This window comes from Physella acuta, unplaced genomic scaffold (assembly GCF_028476545.2).
Source record: "Physella acuta isolate Inbredline_101_S28 unplaced genomic scaffold, ASM2847654v3 ptg000099l, whole genome shotgun sequence".
Lineage (NCBI taxonomy): Eukaryota > Metazoa > Mollusca > Gastropoda > Physidae > Physella > Physella acuta.
Window position 1 is genome coordinate 278,002 of NW_026731619.1, and position 24,685 is coordinate 302,686.

The following is a 24,685-nucleotide window of genomic DNA, read 5'->3' on the forward strand; positions in this document are numbered from 1 at the left end:
GACATTTTTTTGTTTCCGATTAATTTTGACGTTGATGTGATTTTAGTTTTGGTTTCGATTTCGGTTTAGAGAAAAAGACAACACTATCAACCTAGCGTCCATTGTATTTCTCCCAAAACTGGCCATTTATCTCGTAAATAATATCAAGATAAAATATCTCATGACAAATTATCTCAACGGACAACTGATCTAACGTTAAAATGATCTCAGGGACGAGGATAACATGACAAATTTTATACAGACAAAATATATCAGATAAATAATATCCTCAGATGATAAGTTGTGAAAGGTTGTGTGATCTGTAGCAAGATGTCATCAGATGAAAGGTTGTGATCTGTAGCAAGATGTCATCAGATGAAAGGTTGTGTGATCTATAGCAAGATGTCATCAGATGAAAGGTTGTGTGATCTGTAGCAAGATGTCATTGGGTGAAAGGTTGTGATCTGTAGCAAGATGTCATTGGGTGAAAGGTTGTGTGATCTGTAGCAAGATGTCATTGGGTGAAAGGTTGTGATCTGTAGCAAGATGTCATTGGGTGAAAGGTTGTGATCTGTAGCAAGATGTCATTGGGTGAAAGATTGTGATCTGTAGCATGATGTCATTGGGTGAAAGGTTGTGTGATCCGTAGCAAGATGACAGCAGATGAAAGGTTGTGATCTGTAGCAAGATGTCATCAGATGAAAGGTTGTGTGATCTATAGCAAGATGTCATCAGATGAAAGGTTGTGTGATCTGTAGCAAGATGTCATTGGGTGAAAGGTTGTGATCTGTAGCAAGATGTCATTGGGTGAAAGGTTGTGTGATCTGTAGCAAGATGTCATTGGGTGAAAGGTTGTGATCTGTAGCAAGATGTCATTGGGTGAAAGGTTGTGTGATCCGTAGCAAGATGACAGCAGATGAAAGGTTGTGATCTGTAGCATGATGTCATCAGATGAAAGGTTGTGTGATCTATAGCAAGATGTCATCAGATGAAAGGTTGTGTGATCTGTAGCAAGATGTCATTGGGTGAAAGGTTGTGATCTGTAGCAAGATGTCATTGGGTGAAAGGTTGTGTGATCTGTAGCAAGATGTCATTGGGTGAAAGGTTGTGATCTGTAGCAAGATGTCATTGGGTGAAAGGTTGTGATCTGTAGCAAGATGTCATTGGGTGAAAAGTTGTGATCTGTAGCAAGATGTCATGAGGTGAAAGTTTTTGATCCTTAGCAAGATGTCATGTGGTGTAAGGTTGTGATCTGTAGCAAGATGTCATTGTGTGAAAGGTTGTGATCTGTAGCAAGATGTCATTGGGTGAAAGGTTGTGATCTGTAGCAAGATGTCATTGGGTGAAAGGTTGTGTGATCCGTAGCAAGATGACAGCAGATGAAAGGTTGTGATCTGTAGCAAGATGTCATTGGGTGAAAGGTTGTGATCTGTAGCAAGATGTCATTGGGTGAAAGGTTGTGATCTGTAGCAAGATGTCATTGGGTGAAAGATTGTGATCTGTAGCAAGATGTCATGAGGTGAAAGGTTGTGTGATCCGTAGCAAGATGACAGCAGATGAAAGGTTGTGATCTGTAACAAGATAACATCAGATGAAAGGTTGTGATCTGTAGCAAGATGTCATTGGGTGAAAGGTTGTGTGATCTGTAGCAAGATGACATTGGGTGAAAGGTTGTGTGATCTGTAGCAAGATGACATTGGGTGAAAGGTTGTGATCTGTAGCAAGATGTCATTGGGTGAAAGATTGTGATCTGTAGCAAGATGTCATCAGATGAAAGGTTGTGATCTGTAGCAAGATGTCATCAGATGAAAGGTTGTGATCTGTAGCAAGATGTCATCAGATGAAAGGTTGTGATCTGTAGCAAGATGTCATTGGGTGAAAGGTTGTGATCTGTAGCAAGATGTCATTGGGTGAAAGATTGTGATCTGTAGCAAGATGTCATCAGATGAAAGGTTGTGATCTGTAGCAAGATGTCATGAGGTGAAAGGTTGTGATCCGTAGCAAGATGTCATGAGGTGAAAGTTTTTGATCCTTAGCAAGATGTCATTTGGTGTAAGGTTGTGATCTGTAGCAAGATGTCATTGTGTGAAAGGTTGTGATCTGTAGCAAGATGTCATGAGGTGAAAGGTTGTGATCTGTAGCAAGATGTCATTGGGTAAAAGGTTGTGATCTGTAGCAAGATGTCATGAGGTGAAAGGTTGTGATCCGTAGCAAGATGTCATTGGGTGAAAGATTGTGATCTGTAGCAAGATGTCATTGGGTAAAAGGTTGTGATCTGTAGCAAGATGTCATGAGGTGAAAGGTTGTGATCCGTAGCAAGATGACAGCAGATGAAAGGTTGTGATCCGTAGCAAGATGTCATGAGGTGAAAGGTTGTGATCTGTAGCAAGATGTCATCAGATAAAAGGTTGTGATCTGTAGCAAGATGTCATCAGATAAAAGGTTGTGATCTGTAGCAAGATGTCATCAGGTGGAAGGTTTTACGATTTGTATCAAGATGTCATCCGGTTATGTCACGCGGCTATGTTTTTAAACACGCGTATAATAAAATATGAAAGATGTCGTCTAATTTTATTATTTTGCTTTTTCTGGATACAAGTTTGAAATAAAATATAGAATTCATAACGTGTCTTTTCATGTTATTTCGTTAGTATTACTTTGCAGTAATGTTAATTTACAGAACTTCAAACAAGATCTACCACTGGTTGTGAACTAATCGTATTGTACGCCACTAGGATTATTCCGCCTATTGCTGACAAAATATTCTAGCTGTAACATAAACTAACATATTTAAGTCCCTGATGCATGCAAATATTTTTCCTTAACTACCCTAAAATACACGAATACATTAAAAAGGCTTAATACTTATTTTTTTTCCTTTTATTTCCGAACCTTCCCCCTTAAATTTACATTTTCCATGACAAATGATGTCAGGACAAATTGGTCCGAATTATTTTACGACATGATTCCTTTTGTCACTAAGACACTTTGTAGTTGAGATATTTTCTCTAGGATATTTTGTCTGGAATTGTTTGTCCTGTCAAACAATAACAAGCCTTCAACAATAAAAGTTTTAAATAAATTGTGTTGTGATTTACCTGGGCGACTTTTCATGTCAAAGACGTTGCTTGACGCAATTACGTCGTTTTTATAAGTCCTATATGACTCTATAAAAGCAAATCGAAAAAAATGACGTAGCCGATAACCAAGAAATGGATTCACCACAACAGTATATGGCGGACCTCTCTTGCATGAACAATAACCATAACCGGGACAGAACTCTTTTTCCGTACAGACCGACCACGGTGTACACATCTGAAAGAGGTGCGAATATTTGTTACTGAAGACGTGGTGTGGAGGGTGATGGGGATTGATTAAAATAGATAATTTCAACAAAAATATTTTTATGTATTTCGTTTCGGGAGGTGGTGTGGTGGTGAAAGAGGTTCCTGGGGTGGGGGGGGGGGGAGTATTGTCCCTCAGAAACAATGCAACAAAAAAATCTGATTTTCATTTTTGAGCAAAGTTGGGCCAAGGAAAAGCGTGGGAAAAATAAATTGTCACTTTTCATTTTAAATAAGAGAAGCACTTAAACTGTGTTTCCAAAATTGATCAAAAGCAACATTAACGACTTACCCTTTCCCAATTTTCTCGATCTTCATCACATTCAGCAATAGATGTAAGTTCGCACACCTCTACGTGAAGACTGACGCAAGGGGTTATCTCCACGGCAGGGGGTAGAATCTTGTAAGGATGCCAAAAATAGCCATACAAGCTCCCCGTGTAGCGGCAACGGTAATTGATACAGTCCCTTTCCAGGCCCATTAAAACTGCTGCAAACGAAATATTTTCGCACATGATGTCTGTAGAAGTAATATAAACAACAGCATTAGATATACAGAGTTGGGACAAGAATTTATCTGTAAATAAATCAACATAGCAACCACCTTGTGAGCGCAGGCAGGGTAACTCAAAGGGAGATTAGTCGTCTCTAATCAGTGAAAAAAACTAGCGAATCTTCTCTTTAAAGGCAGTTAATCCGCGGTACCCTCGATAGGACTGATGAAAAATTATGTTTTGTAGAATAGAAGAGACAAAAATTTAAACCCGAATTATAGCGTAATATAATATTAATAAACACGCAAAAAGTTAGTACAGTAAAGCACATCAGGAGAGAAATAAACGAATCAACTGAGGCAACAACTTACCAGGAAGAAATAGCAGACAAGCCAACAAGGGCAGCAGCCTCATATTGGACATGTCGATAATTTTGGCCTCTTGGTTGTGTAATCTGCGAACAAAAATATAATCACTTAATTAAATAGGTTTATTTTATCATTATATATTTGCCTTTTGCACTTTTAGAGAGGGAGTTAAACTAAATTAACATAGCTCTGTAATAAAATAAATATGGTTATAAAACATATGACGGTTTGATTGTTGTTGGGTTTTAACTAAAGATTGAATATAATTGATGTTTTTAGTATTTTCAGTAACTACGCAGAATCTATTTTCTTTCAAAAAGCCAAAAACAATTTAATGTTACACATTTATCACGAAATTGAAAACAGAAAAGGCTAAACTTTAAAAATATATCGGCAAAGATTTGAATACAAATTATTGTGAGTTTTATTTAAGTAGGTTTTTCATAATATCTAACACGGAGTTTTGTACAGCAAATAAATGTTTGTCTTACGAAAATGAAAAAACGTTATGAAAAGACGTTATGAAAATAAATAAAAATTTAGCCTTAAACTCCAAAAATTATTATAAAGTTATCTGGATTTGCACTTTCTATAACACTGATTCTAAAAATATTAAATTTCGGTATTATTTTCAGGCTTTAGTGTTTATTTTTTAATAATTTTTACGGTCGTTGTGATTGCAAAATCTTAAAAAAAACACGTTTTTTTTAATGTATGTCAATAATAATGATCGAAAGGTTCTCGTCAAATTGGTATTGTCTATGATGTCAATAGGTCTGAGAACAAACAGGCTCAAACCACGATGCAAATAAAAATCATAGTCAAATTTTTGTTTGGAGTGGCCCTTTGTGAAAGTCTAAATTTTCTATTATTATGCCTAAGGCCTATATAAATTATAAGCGCTATCAGTTCAGTAGAGTTATTTATTGAGGCATTTTTCTCCTCCTCGGCTAGGTTTAGGATTTGGTTTATTGCATTTGTTTGGGATCATGGTTTAAGCTGACGACGGTAGACAGCAGCAGCATCACCGACACGACACTGCTAGTCAACATAGATTTTAGTGTGCTGTATATGATAACCCATTTTTAAAGCATTGTTTTCATTTCCCTTGCTCTAAGCCATTTTTTCAAACGTTTTTTTTTTCAAAACTAGCCAGAACAATGCAGTATTACTATAAAAAAAACATTTTCAGGTTTCGCTTTCTTTTAAGACCAGGACAAAAAATAGTATTAATAGTTTTGACGTTTGGTATTGTCAAAAAATCATTTTTGTCGTGCTAGATCTAAATAGGTCTACCTCCTAAACTATTAAAATGCATTGTATTCTTTTGAGATGTTCATTGAAATACACTAGATCTAGACCTAAATTTTATCGGAACTGGGGTATCCTCACGATAAAGCGTCGGTTAATGTTCCGGAATGGTACATCAGTAGAAAACAATAAAATCATGGCGTAGTTAACACGCGGTTCCGAAAACCACCGGAAATACAGTAAACCATATTTTATTTGGCGCCATATTATTTTTAGTTGATTTTAGTTTAATTTTTAGATAGTGTTTTACTAATTATTTTGTATTTGTAATTATTTTAAGTGTATGTGCTAATTATTGCTGCTACTAAACATTGTTCTAGTCTTTCTTACTACTTTAAACTTTAATAAATCGTATCGTCTTATTTCACTAGGCTTCGATCTAGATCTAAAATCTACTAATTCCAAATCTTCTGCAAGTTGTTTTTTTTCTTAAAAAACACAATTACTACATGCGACTTAAATATTAATATTTAGATTTATAAATTGTTTCTATTTTTCTGTCAATTAAACTTTAAGTTAAAACATTAATCTAATGCAATTGGCTTTATTTATATTTCAAAGGTCAAATAAACTATGGTTTACAGTAACGAATGTTAAAGAAAATCAACAACATTACCGGATAATTTCCGATGCTATATCGTGAGATTACCCTAAACTTGATCAAGACCACAATTCCACACCTAGTCTTGATCTAGTTACAATCGGCTTGATATCGAGAGTGAAGTAAGTTTTTTTTTAATTTAAAATAAATACTTTCAATGCAAACTTTTAACAGTTTGCCATATACGTACATCCCACTGGAACATCAATCTACATTATAAGCTGTTTAATAAATTTTCTTGTTGTTCTAAAGCACAAAGGGGCCAATCTTTCATGCTTTTCATCGGCTACAAAGCTTGATTTCAGCTGAAAATAAGGAAGTAGTGCAAAGTTGTTTGGGAATTTCCTCTAACAACTTGACGCGCATTTTGACAACAATAAGGCATCATCTGTAGATAAGCTTAAGGCAGTAATAAAACTAAAGTTCTCTGTGTGCTGGGCGAGCCCAGGTCTTGTAAGGCCATGGATCACGTCGTAGACTGACGCTGAACTTTTTCTGATTCGCAAGAAAACAGTGTGTTAGTTTTGCTAAATGAACAATACATTAAAAATATGTCTCCGTAGTCTAATTAGACCATTCAATAGATGCGCATCGGAAAATCCAAGCACGTAGCCTGGGCGCATAGCATAGAAGAGTCTTATATTGCCCATGTATCAGGCCCCAAAGGGACAGGACGTTCCGTACAGCTTGGGATCAGCAGTGCCGCAGGAGCTGCCGAAAGGAAACCAGTTGGTAATCGTATCGGCCTAGGACCTCCTCTCCAATTTGATGTCTTCAGCAATATATATTTCATCTTTATCATCTAAATTAAATATTATCTCCTCCAACAACATATATTTCATCTTTATCGTCTAAATTAAATTTTATCTTCTTCAGCAACATATATTTCATCTTTATCGTCTAAATTAAATATTATCTTCTCCGGCAACATATATTTCATCTTTATCATCTAAATTAAATATTATCTTCTCCAGCTACATATATTTCATCTTTATGGTCTAAATTAAATATTATTTTCTCCGGCAACAAATATTTCATCTTTATCGTCTAAATTAAATATTATCTTTTCCAGCAATAAATATTTCATCTTTATCGTCTAAATTAAATATTATCTTCTTCGGCAACATATATTTCATCTTTATCGTCTAAATTAAATATTATCTTTTCCAGCTACATATATTTCATCTTTATCGTCTAAATTAAATATTATCTTTTCCAGCTACATATATTTCATCTTTATCGTCTAAATTAAATATTATCTTCTCTAGCATCATATATTTCATCTTTATCATCTAAATTAAATATTATTTCTCCAGCAACATATATTACTAAAAAACAGATTACAGAGACAAAACTTTAAACATACAGCATACCTGTTCAAAAATAAAAATCAAGTATGCCTTTAAAAAACTTTAACACCAATTATTCAATTGCAATGAAAGAATATTTAATGCATTAGAAACATTGATTCAAACGAAATTCGATTGTTGAATGCGACTTTATTATAATTTATTGATAAAAATAACCACCCCAAAAATTAGAGATTCAAACAGTGTAAATTTAGGAAACATCAGATTAATCAGTTTTAAAAAATACTTGGCTTAATGGTTAAAAATGATTGAATAATTATTTGAATAATTATTTAACATATAGTTTAAATAATTTTTTTATAAACTGTTTCTGTTTTAAAACGTAAAGCCAAACATCACGAATATGTGTATAACAATGAACATATCAAGTGAGAATTAACGATATTTTAAATTTTACAATGCCGGCTGCGCTATTCTTCCCACAACTTTCAATGTTTCTTAGAACTTGACTAAAGCATACGTGTAGCTAGACCAATGGCAAATACAGTTCCCATGTGTACACACATTGAATCTGTTAGAGAGAAAAAAAACATTTGATGTTATCGATTATGTCTCTTGTATTGCCGTATATCATTAATAGTACCATTTTAGTTGGGGAAAGTAAAGTCGGCTAGGCACAGTGCTGACTACACCCTTCCATTATATGCCGAGGTTAAGAAACGTATGAACTCAACTCAGTGTGGTCACTAGTTCGGGTGTCACCCACACGTGTGTGTGTGTATCCATCATTTTTTCAAGGTACTGGGTGACACCCGAACTAGTGACCACACTGAGTTGAGTTCATACGTTTCTTAACCTCGGCATATAATGGAAGGGTGTAGTCAGCACTGTGCCTAGCCGACTTTAGAAGCATTTTCAGCTGCATATCTTAAAATTTGAATAAAAAACTAAATTTAAACACGAATTGTGAGTCCAATCCGGTAAACGAATTGACTGCCTCATGTCTGCAAGCTGGAACTGAATCTCATTTTTAGGTTGCTAGAGTGCGTTTCAATCTGTTTTATAATTCAAGTATTTACAGGCATAGAAAATACCTGCACGTAGATGATGGATACTATTCTTCGAAAGAACTTTCATTCCGTCGAGGTGGATAGGATTCCAATCAGCTGTCAATATATGTATATATATATATATATATATATATATATATATATATATATATATATATATATATATATATATATATAAAGCAGCATTTGAATTCAACAGTCACCATATAACAAGAAGTTTTTATCAATTATCTTAATCCCAGGAATTTCAAATGTAACTAAAGTCGGTTTGTATGAAATCGCTAACAAATACAAAACGAAACACAACAAATACAACACTAAACACAACAAACACAACACAAAATAAAAAACAAAGCAAAAATTACACTAAATGCAAATGCAACCTCTTTTTTATCTTTTGATTTTTTTAAATGTAAATTTACATATAACTTTACTGTCAAAATGTAAGAGTGAAAAGACTTCCCCTTAGGTGAAATATTCACTTTGATTTCTACAGATATGTGTGGGCCACACACGTCATTTTGTCTTTTGAATTTGGTTAGAAGTATTTGGTATCTTTTGTACTGATATATTTTGTACTGATTAATTATGTCTAGGATATTTTGTTTAGGATTTTTTGTGAAGTATATTTTGTCTCAGATATTTTGTCAAGCATATTTTGACTAGGATATTTTGTCTAGGATATTTTGTCTAGGATATTTTGTCTAGGATATTTTGTCTAGGATATTTTGTCTGAGACCACCTCTACTCTCACTAACCCCCTACCATCCTCCAACAAAAATAGTTTTAAATAAAGTGAATTGTGATTTACCTGGGCGAGTCTGCAGGTCAAAGATGTTGCTTGACGCTATTATTTGGACAGTATTAGATCGATTAGACAGGAAAACCAATCGATAAAAATATCCTTGCAGTCGATCTCTAATAAATGGATTCACCACAAAAGTGTATAGAAGACCTTTCTTGCACGAACAATAAAATCTTTCTGGGCAGAACTCTTCTTTTTGACAGACGGACCACATTATGCACATCTGAAAGAGATGCCAATCTTTGTTACTGACGATGTAATGTGCAAATGTGTCAAACATTACTATACACATTTCAAACAACATTTTAAACAAATATTCTACGTTCAAAATACAATAACACAAGTTGTAAATGTGGTCGTTTCATTAATTGATTTGTAACTGAGCCAGTTAAATTGATCTTATATTCAATTCAGTACACACTTGTTCTTCATTTTAAATCTAACTCTAATTGCGTCAGTTTAATAAGTCTCTTATCCTTATTCCTAAACCTGGTCCCTAATCCTAACCCTTGTCCCTAATCCCGGTCCCTAACCCTGGTCCCTAATCCTAACCCTGGTCACTAACCCTAGTCCATAACCCTAACCCTGGTACATAATCCTAACCCAGGTCCATAACCCTAACCCTGGTCCATAACCCTAACCCTGGTCCCTAACACTAATCCCTAACTCTATCCCTGGCCAATAATCCTAACCCTAGTCCTTAACCCTAACCCTGGTCCCTAGCCTTACCCTGGTCCATAACCCTAGTCTATAACACTAACCCTGGTCACTAAACGTAATCCTGGTACATATTCCTAACCCTGGTCCATAACCCTAATCCTGGTCCATAATCCTAACACTAATCCCTAACTCTAACCCTGGTCCCTAACCCTAACCCTGGTTCCTAATCCTAACCCTTGTCTATAACCCTAACACTAGTCCCAAACCCTAACCCTGGTCCATAACCCTAACCCTGGTCCCTACCCTAACCCTGGTCCATAATCCTAACACTAATCCCTAACTCTAACCCTGGTCCCTAATCCTAGCCCTTGTCCATAACCCTAACACTGGTCCCTAACCCTAATCCTGGTACATAATCCTAACCCTGGTCCATAACCATAATCCTAACCCAGGTCCCTAACCCTAATCCCTAACCCTAACACTAATCCCTAACTCTAACCCTGGTCCCTAACCCTAATCCTGGTCCATAACCCTAACCCTGATCCCTAACCCTGGTTCCTAATCCTAACCCTTGTCCATAACCCTAACACTAGTCCCAAACCCTAACCCTGGTCCCTAACCCTAGTATATAACACTAACCCTGGTTCCTAACCCTAACCCTGATCCCTAACCCTGGTCCCTAACCCTAATCCTGGTCCATAACCCTAACCCTGATCCCTAACCTGGTCCCTAACCCTAACCCTGGTTCCTAATTCTAACCCTTGTCCATAACCCTAACATTAGTCCCTAACCCTAATCCTAACCCTGGTCCCTAACCCTAACACTAATCCCTAACCCTAACCCTAACCCTGGTCCCTAACTCTAACCCTGGTTCCTAACCCTAACCCTGACCCCTAACCCTAACTCTAGTCCCTAACCCTAACCCTGGTCCATAATCCTAACCCTGGTCCATAATCCTAACCCCACGCACATTTCATGACTTACATATCTCCAATACACTCGGTCTTGATTACATTTAGCAATGGTGTTATGCTGGCAGTACTGAACTTCTAGAGTAACACAGGGTTTTATCTGCACTGCAGGGGGTACCAGCTTGTAAGGATGCCAAAAATGGCCATAGATTCGTCCCGTATAGCGACATGGATACTTTAGAGTGTCCCTTTCCAGGCCCATTATGGCTGCTATAAACGTATCATTGTCACAGAGGATGTCTGTAGAAGCAATGTAAACAAGAGCGTAAGGTATTCAGTGGTAGGGTAATTTTTTTATCTGTAGAGGATTCCACGCAGCAACCACCATAGGAGCGCAGGTTTCGGGTATTTCAAAGAGGGAAAAAAAGTTGAAGTTATTTGTTGTTCAAAGTTAGAATTCTAGTCAGTTGAATGTCTGTGAGTCCACCCAGCTCTGATGTGCCTAACTCACGTTAGGGAAAAGAATTGCAGCTGGGCATACAGCTGATCACACTATCCTTTCGTTTGCCGGGGTCTCTGAAACAGATGAACTATAATTCATCTGTCTAATGTGTCTTGAGTAAGAACGGGAAAAGATGATAATTTTTTAAAGGCTTGTAGATTCTAGTCAGTTGAAAAGAATTAAGTCATCGTTTCTTTAAACAACTGTATTGAATCTGCGATCGGGCAATCAACCACATGGTTGCTAACCCGAAAGTCCCGAGTTCGAACCCTCTGGCAATCGAGTCTCGTCAGTGGGTACAACAACCCATTTAAGAGAGACGGCAGCTCCAGCGATACAACTGATTCCAAGTTGTACAGGTAACGTCCTGTCCCTTGGGTCCATCAGCTGTGTGGAGAGAGGGGGGGGGGGGCATTATGCATGGGCAACATCTGGCTCTTCTCAACTTAACGCCCAAGCTTTGTACTTTAATTTTCAATACAGTCATCAAATGTTCTATTTGCCTGTGGAGCCATATTATTATGTTATTGTTTAATCCGAGGCATTCTCTCACAACTGATTTAAAAAAAAACTCTTTTGTTTTTTGTTGGATGGATGTGATAGAATTTAAACCCGCACATGACAGTGTGGTAATCATATAGTTCGAATTAAAAACGACGACATTATAGCGGATTACAACCTTGATGTACACATGAGAGTTGATGGAAGTACAGTAAAACACATCAGGAGAGAAATAAACGAATCAACTGAGGCAACAACTTACTGGGAAGAAATAGCAGACAAGCCAACAAGGGCAGCAGCCTCATATTGGACATGTCGGTAATTTTGGCCTCTTGGTTGTGCGATCTGCGAACAAAAATATAATCACCTATAGGGGCTTAATGTATCATTATATTACTCGGCGTATGCACTTTTAGAGAGAATATTAACACAATGATGTACATTTTTGTCAAGCGGCGATATAAACCAATTAGACTATACAAAATACATGTATGTATGTATGTCGTATTGCCTCTTCAATCAGCCCTAAATATAATCCTCACAAAATTCTTTAAAGGTCCTATGAATTTCTAGATCTAGTTTTGGGATAAAATACTCAAAAAATTTCATAAAAAACGTTTTAATAACAAGCTTTTATGTAATGATGCACTAAAAAGTAGAAAATAAATTATAGCCTACTATTTAAATAACTATAAAGAAAAGCGTGGGTCACTTTAGTATCTATTGGATACCTTTACTAATGTTAAGGAAGACACCCACGCTTTTCTTTATAGTTATTTAAATAGTAGTCTATAATTTATTTTCTACTTTTTAGTGCATCATTACATAAAAGCTTGTTATTAAAACGTTTTTTATGAAATTTTTTTTCAGTACTTTACATGTTTTATTTACAATAGAGTTACATGACTAAAAACCATTGCGCGCCTACTGAACATCACGTTCAGTAGGCGCGCAATGGTTTTTGAACGCAGCCATTACGTGATGGCGCAGCTATTGAAGGTGATGACGCGTGTGGTGTGGTTGGCTAGACATGCCTACTAATTCGGTCCAAATTTTAATTAATTCATTAAAATCAATTAGGCATCCAATTAAGTCAAATTTAGTTTCAGATTGCATTGTCTTCATGTCTTGACCCACGTGCCAAATGTGAATCGTATCGGTCAAGTAGAACTGTCCGAATTTTCACTCCTGCGTTTCCGTCTGGACTGACGACAGAGGAAGTGAGTTAAATAAAAGCTTGTAAAAATACATGTTTCATGCTGCTAACTTTAGATATTAGCAAAAGAATATTGTTTATGTCCACGAGACGTTTCTCGAAAATAAACTAGGCCTAGTCAGAGTTACTTATGGAGCCCCCCCCCCCCCGAAGAAAGTCTACCGCCCCCCCCCCGCCCCCCCCCTCCCCCCCCCCCCGTACGAAATAGAATTTATATAGAAAATGTATACTTTTTACACTGTCTGCCCCCACCCCCCGAGATTTTAGTCCGCCTTCCCCGCAAAATTTCAAGTGCCCCCCCCCCCCTACCGGAAAAAAAATTCTGGAAGCAACACCCCCCCCCCCCTCGAGAAAAAAGTCTGAAAGAAACACTAGGCCTTGTCTATCTATATATATAATTCTCTTCTGGGAACCGCTAGAAAACAAGCTGTAAACGCGCTCCCTACCGTCCCCACCCCTACATGGTCTGGTGAGCTGTGGTTCACTCTTTATGTTTACAAACATTACAAACACAGCCGGGTTTAGTGACGACTATTAGGGGCAGATAATTTAGTTTGAAACGATTTTAAACGTAGGGGGGGGGGGAGACTAAGTGGAGTTTACTTTAACGGAGGGGTGGGGGTGAAGGAGGGGGGGGGGTTTATCGTCCTTACCCAGCTACTTATAGTGTTTTAAAAAAATATTTTCAGTGGCAGCGTTGGTAGTGTCAAATTCACAAATTTTGAATAACTGAAAAGTAGAAAAAACAACAACTAAATAGCGGCATATGATATGCCGCGGGTCGGCTCGTATAATATAATAGATCTAGATTTAGTCATAAATCTTTTTAGATATCTTGTTGGTATTTCCTTGATACCGAGTGTGAAGGATTTTTATTTAAAATAAAAACCTCAGAAAAACAACTTATCACAGTTTACCACATAAGAAGCACTGCATGCTCAGCCTACATTATTAGTTGTTAAAGAAATGTTCTTGCTAAACTACAGCACAAAAGGACCAATCTTTCGTGTAGTTCATCAGCTACAAAGCTTGTATTAGCGGAGAGTTTTGTGTGAGTGTCAAACTGTTTGGGAATTCCCTCCAAACATTTGACGCGAATTTCTATAACGTGAAGTTTGATTGTCGTCATTCATGAAGGTAGATTTAGCGGCGGGGAGCTGAGCAGGCAGCATCCAGGGGGCCTCCGTTTTTTAGAGACCCCAAATTTCGGCGTTACACGTTTGTTGAATCGGAGAAAACATTATGTTGAGATTGTTCATTAAAGTGGCTATTTCAAATGAATTAGTTAATCCTTTTAGTTATTTTGGAATAAAAGGCATCTTCAAAACTCCACCAAGCCTCCATATCTAGGTCGAGCCAGGTTTTGTCTTAACAGTCTATGTTTGTATGTAAACACTTTTTTTTTATTAAACCCTTACAGTAGACCGTGTGGTGGGATTTTACGGTGACGGGACAAATAATCTCAGACAAAATATTTTAAAACAAATGATATCATGAACAAATTATAATCTTAGACAAAATGTCTCCTACAAAACATAACGACTAAATATGTATATATATATATATAGCTTTTATGATGATTTTAGTCGATTTGAATACTGTAAATTGTTAATCTAATGATTTTCGATTACTTTTACACATAATAATTGTGACAACGTTTTATCGCATATGTTTGTCCTTTTACATTAAGGATTACAACATATTTTTCAGAGACAGGTTACAATATGTGGGTTGCCAAAATGTAACAACCGTGATCTCAGTGTCCTGAGATCATTTGGCCGTGAGATATTTTGTCTGGGGTATTTTATCTGAGATCTTTTGTCGTAGATGGTTTGTCCTGATATTTTTGCCATTTAATCGTGTTTACACTTTGAACAATAGAGAAATCATTTCGGTGGGTTTTAAAATCTGACCATTAGAGAAATCATTTAGATGGGTTTTACACATTGACCAAGAGAGAACACATCCAATGGGTTTTACACATTGACCAAGAGAGAACACATCCAATGGGTTTTACACATTGATCAATAGAGAACACATCCAATGGGTTTTACACATTGACCAAGAGAGAACACATCCAATGGGTTTTACACATTGACCAACAGAGAACACATCCAATGGGTTTTACACATTGACCAACAGAGAACACATCCAATGGGTTTTACACATTGACCAATAGAGAACACATCCAATGGGTTTTACACATTGATCAAAAAGAACACATCTAATGGGTTTTACACATTGACCAAGAGAGAACACATCCAATGAGTTTTACACATTGATCAATAGAGAACACATCCAATGGGTTTTACCCATTGACCAATAGAGAACACATCCAATGGGTTTTACACATTGATCAATAGAGAACACATCCAATGGGTTTTACACATTGATCAATAGAGAACACATCCAATGGGTTTTACACATTGACCAATAGAGAACACATCCAATGGGTTTTACACATTGACCAATACCATTGTCTGCTGGTGTAAACCTTTTTAGCGAGTTTTATAAAAAAAAATTATACTATGATGAATGCATTACTATGACATGAATAAGTATCATAATGCAATCAAACGAATAAATCATTGATCTTTTGCATTAGATTATAAAAATATATTAGTAGCTTTCGTTTGTATCACAATCGCTCAGATCTCAAGATATTCACAACCGACTAGCATATATAGAACCAACAGCCTGTATTTACTCAAGAACACCGCCCCCCCCCCCCCCCCACCACTTGTCAATTCATCCTCACGCCACTGTGTATGTAACTCACAAACTGAAAGGCTAGACTTTATATTTTAGACGCACAAAATGTGCAGTCTAAAATAAGAAGCCCAAACATGACCGAATCAGTAATCTATCACCTTCTTAAAAGTCGAACACCATCAACGCATAGTTTAAAAAAACATAACTGTTTCATACTTTTATGATATATGACGATAGTCACATAACATATATTGTTAACTAAAAAATGTACATATCAGATATTACAATGACTGAAAACAAATATTCGGACTAAATTGGTCCTCTTGAGTGGACCCAACACTTGTTAGTAGGCCCTACATTCACAAAAACAAACGTTTAAGCAGTATAAAATAGAATAATTTTGTAAAAGACAAACCAGTCTATATTTTTTACAAATTTTATTTAACATGTTTCCTCCGTCTGTCGCCAGTCTGGCTATCTATCGTCATAGATCGAAACGCTCGAGAGAAATTTCGGGCACTTCTAAATGACGGATTCGTGTCAAAGTCTTTCAACGACTTTTCTTTATAGTTATTTAAATAGTAGTTTCTTATTATTTATTTAAAGAAAATAATGTACTTTCTTCTTTTTAGTACATAAAAGCATGTTATGAAAACTTTCTTATGATTTTTTAAGCAGTTTAATTGCAGTGTTAGCAAAACACCTGTACAGATGTATTTCAAAATAGTTGAGCAATTAATTATATCCTAATTTAAGGTGACTAATTAAAATAATTAATCCCAAGCTGGCTAATACAGAATTAATTTTCTACAAGGATGTTGCTTTTATTTGCGTATCTAGCAAAATCGTGACAGCATGTTAGTGAAGTCAGGCTTTAAGTTCACCAGGATGTGAGATAGAACAGCCACCACTTGTGTTTGGAGAACAGTACAGTGGTGTCGTTTGGTGGGGAAAGTTGGCCAGGTTTTTAAAAATCTCCATGCTGGTTTAATTTTAATTGTCATAAGGATGAATGATGAATATGTCATACATTTGCTTAAAACCTATAGAATATACAGTTGGTTGAGAATATGTGTTTAGTTACCCGTGGGTCATTAAAATTTACTACACGCCTAAATAAATGTTATCACAACATCTACCTCCACTTATTTATCCAACTACACCACCAATTACAATCATACAGAATTCAATAAACCATAACACCTACTACCACACATCAATCAAACAACCACAACAACTACCACACAAACTACTAATTACCACAACCACATTAACTATCGACAGCTGATGTTTTATTTTAAACCAACTAAGACATTTTAAACGCTCCTGGCTCAAATACTCACCAATCTGTGTGTGTGTGTGTTACTGTGTGTGTAGAGGTGTGTTAAAACACTAACATGTATGTGTGTTCCTGTGTGTGTTTCTGTGTATGTGTTATGTGTATGTGTGTAGACGTGTGTTATAGTGCACTCACCAAAATGTGTGTGTTTCTGTGTGTGTAGACGTGTGTTTGAATGCACTCACCAGCCCACCGATCTCACTCGTTTTAAACATGGCGTCTTCTCTCTTCTCTAACTGACGACATGACGTCACAATAAATGTTCTATTGTTCATTAAGTGTCTGATTAATTAGGCCAGTTCATAAATAGCCTTTACGAAGACACATTGTCGTGAGCGAAACGTTGAATATATATATAAAGTAGAAGAACCAACACACAATTTCATCAACTACATTTTGAATTTTGCTTTACCTATTTAACTGTATAAAATGGATATCTGTCTAATTATTGTACTCCTAGTCGGAGGTAAGATAATAACTTCTAGATTGTCATTAAACATTCGTCTTTGTTCTACAAATTCTAAGAATTATCTACATAAAAATAAAAATCAACATTTTAAAAGCTTATTGTAAGGTATTTTTACATGTGATGTCTACGTAAGCCTATATGTGTTGATATTGTATTTGAGTTGTTTTTTACTTTATATACGAAGTACTAGCCGTCCCGGCCAGGCCCTGCTCTGGCTTCTGTGAAAAACCTTTCTGTTAAAGACCATTACCTGTGTGTTTAGTAATCATCATAAACCCGGTACTGCCCACCCAAACCACAACCAACCAAAACCAAAACAACAAAACGCAAACATAACGCTAACACAATTACAAATACAAACGAAAACAAAAACCTAACAACAAACCCAACCACAAACACCAATACAAACACAAAGAAGTAAACAAACAAAAAAGCAAACAAAAAAACCTAACAACAAACCCAACCACAACCACAAACACCAATATGAACACAAAGAAAAAAACAAACAAAAAAGCAAACGAAACAAGCCAAATCCAATCGCAAAAACCAATCACAAATACAAACACAAACCCAAAGAAAAAAATACAAACGAAAAAGCAAACGAAAACAAACCAAAGCCAAACGCAAAACCAATCACAAACACAAATACAAACACAAACCCAAAGAAAAAAACAAAAACGAAAACGAAAAAAGAACGAACAAAAACAAACCAAATCAAAACGCAACCACTAACGCAAACCCAACCTAAACGACTATAGTACCCAAGTTATTCATAGTCTTTTGCACTCACTTAAACGAACGTAGGTGCCAAACCAAACCAAATGAACAATTATAATACTCCAAGCTTATCCGTAAAATACCTACAACATTTGCACTTGATCAATCCCCGCTAATTATGTAATTATTGTTTTCCCAACACCAAAACAAAGTAATAAAAAGTAAATTCTTTTCCACTAATGCAATGTTTTATAAAGGGAAGTAATTGTGTTTTCCTAATTTATCAAAGGGAAGTAAGTGCTAAAGGACTAAATATAAATAATTTTCAGACATAATTAGAATTTTTGTAAAAGATGATATTTTTTAAAAAATTGTGTTTAATGAACATGCCGACAATTATTACTATTAGTTTGAAAAATGAAAATTATTTCCCAACACTTTCAATAGTAATTTTTTAACTCATAAATTTAGACTATGAGCACGATAATAATCTAACACTTAAATCCATCGAAGTATGTCCACGACAAACAAACTTATCACATGTTACATACATAATTGAGCTTTATATATTAGATAAAGTATTGTAATCGTGCAAAAAAAAACGAGAATTTTCCAAACACGACGTTTTACACCTCACGGATACGGAAAAACATAATTTAGCAATCTTGTCCGTATGTCTGTGTGTATGTCTGTGTGTGTGTCTGTGTATCTGTAAACACGATAACTTGAGTACCGTTACAGTTAGGTTGATGAAATTTCATATATAAGTATTTTATCAAAATCGTAGATCCGTATCAACTTTTTGGTCCAAGGTGCTTTGACCATAGGGGGTTTAAACATAAGGGGTTTGACCACAGCGGAGCTTTGACCATAGGGGGTTTGACCATAGGGGGTTTGACCATAGGGGTTTTGACCATAGGGGTTTGACCACAGCGGGGTTTTGACCACAAATCGGGGTTAACCATAAAATATAGATTTTAAAATAGATATTATAAATTGTTATTTGATTTAAATTTGTGATACAATTAATACGATTTTATACATGTTTCCTGGGAGTCCATTAATAGAAATTAACGTACTAAAAAAAGTTAAGAACGATATTTTAGTCTGCATATAGAGGCTACGCCTCATAGAATTTATTTTAAATATAAATGGAACATAAATAATGCGACATATAACAAGTTTCACAAATAAATAATGTAGATGTACTTCAAAATACATAAATAGAAAGGATAACAAAGGATAAAAAAACATGCAATCAGTGAAGTCAAAGAAGTAATAATTGTATGGTTTAGATGACTTGTATTTATATATGATGATCTAACATATTATTATATCATACCGCAATTTAAAATATAATTACACAACATTTTAAATAAATCATTACAATATATGGACAAAGCGATTATTAGCAAACGCCAGCATTGGACAAACCACCTGTGATCAAAGACCCTATATGGACAAAAATCCCTGTGATCAAAGACCCTATATGGAAAAAACACCTGTGTTTGAAGCCGGACACAGCGCTTGTGATCAAACACCCGTTGACAAACCAAATGTGATCAAAGCCCCTCTGCTGCGAAAACACCTGTGGTCAAACACCCTATGGTCAAACCCCCTATGGTCAAACCCCCTATGGTCAAAGCTCCGTTATAATCAAAGCTCCGCTGTGGTCAAACCCCCTATGGTCAAACCCCCTATGGCCAAAGCCCCTGTGGTCAAAGGTCCGCGCACCAACTTTTTGAGCGATTTCCGATAAACACAAGTGGAACTTCTACTTTCAATTTTTCAAATGCCTATAACTTGAGTACTGTTTCAGATAGATAAATGAAATTTCAAAAGTCAGTAAAAGATCTAATTCTCGGCCTTCTGTCAAATTTTGAGTAATTTCCGTTGACCGGAAGTAGTAATTTACGCTATTTCTGATTTCTCAATATACGCTTATGAATTTATGAAATGCTAATAATATTCCGCACTAGTATATACATCTTGTTTGCCATTCTTTTGGTGTGCAATTCTGTTTTCTACTAGATTCTATTCTATTTTTAAAAGTTTAAGTAATTAAAAATTGATTAAAAATCATTTGTGTGAGATTTTTTGTATATATCTTTTTCGTTAATTGTGATTTTAAAAAAATTATTCAAGTGTCGTCTTAAAATTTTATTGGTACTGATGACCCCATTTTCATGAAACAATATTTTGCGAATTCAGATATTCCTAAAACTAAAATCTCTTCAGCTGGGCTGATCCACCTGAATAATGTTGTTTGTATTTGTAGGATATACAGACTAAAAACTTTGCAAGCATAAACTTTCAGGCGAACTTATGAAATATACCTTAAGGAGTCTAACTTGATAAACATATTAAATATTGTCTTAGCTTTAGTCAATAAATTAAGTGCTAATCGCCGTTTTAAAATTGCTACATAAGAAAACGTGTTGATGAAATTTTATTTTTATTTAACTTGGTCAGTAGATTTATGCGTGTGTGTCTATGTGTGTGGCTCCGCAAATCTTGGAAATTTAATTTAACCTTTTTCCCATGATCCAATTCAGCTATTAGCGCAGTGGTAGATCTTGGATGGCAATGCAAAAATATCGACTTGTTTTTCAATTAGATTGATAATCTGGAAAATATGTTACTTTTCATAGGTTGTTCATTGATAGGAGTACTTAAATAGAATAATATTATACCTATCCTAATTTTCATTATTGAGTTCTCAGATTCATTTTCGCTATTTGTGAATGTAACAAAATGCCTTTTTCCTTAAAAAATGTTTTTATGGGAGATTTATATTAAATACGAATAGAGAATTATTTCATAATCCTATCTCCGCCCAAACACACATAGTCTTAACTCGGTTTCTGCTAAAATCCAACATGTAAACGGTATCGTGTCTATTGAATAGCAGCCAATCACTGTATAGGGTTTTTCTCTCAAGGTACGGTGACACAAGTCTTGTCAAATTTCATACCCTTCTACTGTCCAAACAACTGCAGTACAGCAACCAACTATGTGAAGCCTTGTCATCCAGGAGAGATACCGTTTGCTACAGACCTACAAATAAACAACTCAAACAAAGTAAGTCTTGTGATGGCTGTATAACAAACAAACAAAGAATGTTTTGTTTACTTTCTGTGATGAAAATGTAAACAAACAAATTGTTTTTGACTTTTTTTTTTAAATGTGTTCAGTTACCAAAAATTAAAAAAAAAACATCAATCAAATCCAATCTTTAGTAATGTTTAACAAAAATCAGCCAGATCTGTATAAACATATTTATTTTTTAAAACATTTAATGAGCCTTTAAGAAATTTCCAGATTTTTTTCGGTTGTGTCCATTAAAAGTGTTAAAATGGACTAAAATTGATATTTTGTCCGTGAGATAATTTGTCATGAGATCATTTTTCAGGGTAGGCATACCCGTTGGGAAAAGCCAAAGTGACTGGGCATAGTGCTGACCACACCATTCTTCATATTCCAAGGTCAAAAAATATTAACTCTACTTCATCTGCTCTATGGATCGTTAAGTCTAAAATGGAACCTTACTTCTGTTTTACTTTTTACACAGAAAGTATTGTAATTGTGCTGTATAACTGATAAATATTTTGACAGTTTTAACTGTTTTAACCTCCCTACTTTATCATATAAGGAATAGAAATGATTCAATGTAATTGTAATCGTGAAAAAAACATATCCAGATTGTAACAAATTTTAACGTTATATAATCTTCCGGACCCGCTATATTTTTTCAGATAATGCAAAAGCTTTTTTTTACAAGGTAACTTAAAACTTCAGGTCCACTTGTTGGGGTTTACTGTTTAAATTTAGAACACGTATTTATTTAATAGCGCAATAGATATTACTTTCAACGGTCATATACAGAAACGTAGTTATGTATCGAGTCAAGTATTAAAAGAAGAATTACAAGAGAAATGCTACCAACAAAACAAAGATGCTGTCAAATGCTTTGAAACTCAGTTATCAACCTACAAGGAAATTATTAAATATGAAAGAGTGAATGTATCGTTTAAATGTGGTAAGATTTTTTTTATTAAATTATGTCTCCGTCTTACCCGAAAGATTTAATTAATACACTAATTTGTGCTTCTTGTTTAGAGAATAAGGCGAATATTTTGTCGCGACTGTCCCTTTTTAATTCTTTAATGAATAAATGGCAAAATAGTGTAAATTCTATGAAAATAAAGAGAAAGCTTTTGTTTCAATGTTTAGAAAATCTCAGCAAATCTTTAGATGTCCTTACTACATGTTACTTTTTTTGTTTCCCCGTGGTTGTAAATTATTTCACGTGTGTATAAACATTTGTTGTTACAATAGTCAGTGAAGCAAAGACGATGCAAAAAAACGTTCACATGTGTACCGAAGACAAGCTTACGTCCATGAGATTAGATGTTCAGTTGTATGACAGCACCTGGTTAGCTGACATTGAAACTAGGAAATTTGTGGGATTTAATGAACCTGAAGAAATTAATTGCTCCAGGTGAGACGTAATATTTGTTAAAGTGTATGTATGGATAGCATTGGGGGGGGGGGGGGGGGAACTGTCATTCACGATTTTATTTATCAAAAAACTTTTTTTTTAAAAACAATATAATCATGTAAACAGAATAATACATTAATAGTTCGGATTAAGATTTAGCTTTGAAAAAATATAACATTTATAAAAAAAAATAGATATGAAGATACCACTTTTCATGTAACTGAAATTTCATATAAGTAAAATAAGTAAAGCTTTAGAGGTCAACTGTTTCTGTGACCTCGGCAGAGAAAATTGTGTTAGGACTATCTCCAGCCGTATTTACTGTGTGAACTCAAAAGGGGTCGGCGTGGTCGAGTCGGTAAAGCTCATGGTTGCTAAACCGAAAAGTCTCGAGTTCGAACCCTCGGGCAGATGAGGCTCGTTAGCTGGGGACAGCCACTCTTCTAGGAGAGACAACTCCAAAAATCAAACAACTGCTGCCTTGTAGCTTGTTCTTGGTTGGGCAAAGGCTATGGAAGCAAATCCAAAAAGAAAAGCTGGCTGAAATCGGAGTCAATGGCCTCAATGGCGCATAACCAGTTGACACGTAACACTTAATTGTGTTGGAGCCGTGGTCGGCAAAAAGCTCATGGTTGATAAATTCGAACAAAGTCTCGAGTTCAAACCCACTGGCAGATAAATCTCGATCCCCTTCAACACTAATAATTAAGAACGAAGAAGAAGAAGAAGAGGGACGTACAGCTGACGAGCCCGGATTCGAGCTCGAGACTTTCGGGTTAGAAGTCAAGCGCTCTACCGCTTGGTCACGCCGTCCCTTGAAAAAATGTATATTCTAAACGTCATAGCTTGATGAAGTCACACAAAGCTGAACTTGGTTTTTACAAGCTTTTATTTAACTCACTTCCTCTGTCGTCGCCATCACGGTATGTTCAATAGCTGCGCCATCATGTTCAGTAGGCGCGCAATGGTTTTTAGTCATGTAACTCTATTGTAAATAAAACATGTAAAGTACTGAAAAAAAAATCATAAAAAACGTTTTAATAACAAGCTTTTATGTAATAATGCACTAAACGTTTTTTATGAATTTTTTTACAAGCTTTTATTTAACTCACTTCCTCGACAGTCTGTCTGTCTGTCTAGACCGAAACGCCGGAGTGAAAATTCGGACAGTTCTACTTGACCGATATGATTCACAGTTGGCACGTGGGTCAAGACATGAAGACAATGCAATCTGAAACTAAATTTGATTTAATTGGATGCCTAATTATTTTTTTATAAATTAATTAAAATTTGGACCGAATTAGTAGGCATGTCTATCCAACAACACCACACGCGTCATCACGTTCAATAGCTGCGCCATCAGGTTCAATAGCTGCGCCATCACGTTCAATAGACGCGCAATGGTTTTTAGTCATGTAACATTATTGTAAATAAAACATGTAAAGTACTGAAAAAAATTCATAAAAAAACGTTTTAATAACAAGCTTTTATCTACTAATGCACTAAAAAGTAGAAAATAAATTATAGACTACTATTTAAATAACTATAAAAAAAAAGCGTGGGTCACTTTAGTATCCATTTGATACCTTTACTAATATTAAGGAAGACACCCATGCTTTTCTTTATAGTAATTTAAATAGTAGTGTATAATTTATTTTCTACTTTTTAGTGCATTAGTAGATAAAAGCTTGTTATTAAAACGTTTTTTTTTTAATGAATTTTTCTTTAAAATACTGTTTAATTGTAGACCTACACTTTTCTGTGTCTAACAATATGAGATGCGGGTCTATGGAAATCTTATATAAACTTGTATGGGATATGTGAGGGTCACAATTGTGGTAATATATCAAAGATTTCAACTGCCGTCCACAATAAA

General features: G+C 35.4%; 1 protein-coding gene and 2 long non-coding RNA genes across 3 annotated transcripts; all 3 read right to left on the minus strand.

Annotated features, from left to right (window-relative positions):
* Positions 1 to 947: 947 nt before the first annotated feature.
* LOC131930487 (uncharacterized) lies at positions 948 to 6,387 on the minus strand. Its single transcript, XM_059287003.1, has 5 exons — positions 6,287 to 6,387; positions 4,188 to 4,270; positions 3,616 to 3,842; positions 3,186 to 3,294; positions 948 to 1,126 (listed from the first exon to the last, which is right to left on the minus strand). Exons 2-5 carry the CDS (start codon positions 4,237 to 4,239, stop codon positions 948 to 950), a joined length of 567 nt encoding a protein of 188 aa, XP_059142986.1. The 5' UTR covers positions 4,240 to 4,270; positions 6,287 to 6,387.
* Positions 6,388 to 7,595: 1,208 nt separating this feature from the next.
* Positions 7,596 to 9,498, minus strand: LOC131930635 (uncharacterized). Its single transcript, XR_009384141.1, has 3 exons — positions 9,288 to 9,498; positions 8,501 to 8,572; positions 7,596 to 7,977 (listed from the first exon to the last, which is right to left on the minus strand). It is a non-coding gene; the product is annotated as an uncharacterized LOC131930635 (long non-coding RNA).
* A 1,433-nt stretch (positions 9,499 to 10,931) lies between these two features.
* On the minus strand, positions 10,932 to 14,096 carry LOC131930633 (uncharacterized). Its single transcript, XR_009384140.1, has 3 exons — positions 13,989 to 14,096; positions 12,118 to 12,200; positions 10,932 to 11,152 (listed from the first exon to the last, which is right to left on the minus strand). It is a non-coding gene; the product is annotated as an uncharacterized LOC131930633 (long non-coding RNA).
* Positions 14,097 to 24,685: the final 10,589 nt, after the last annotated feature.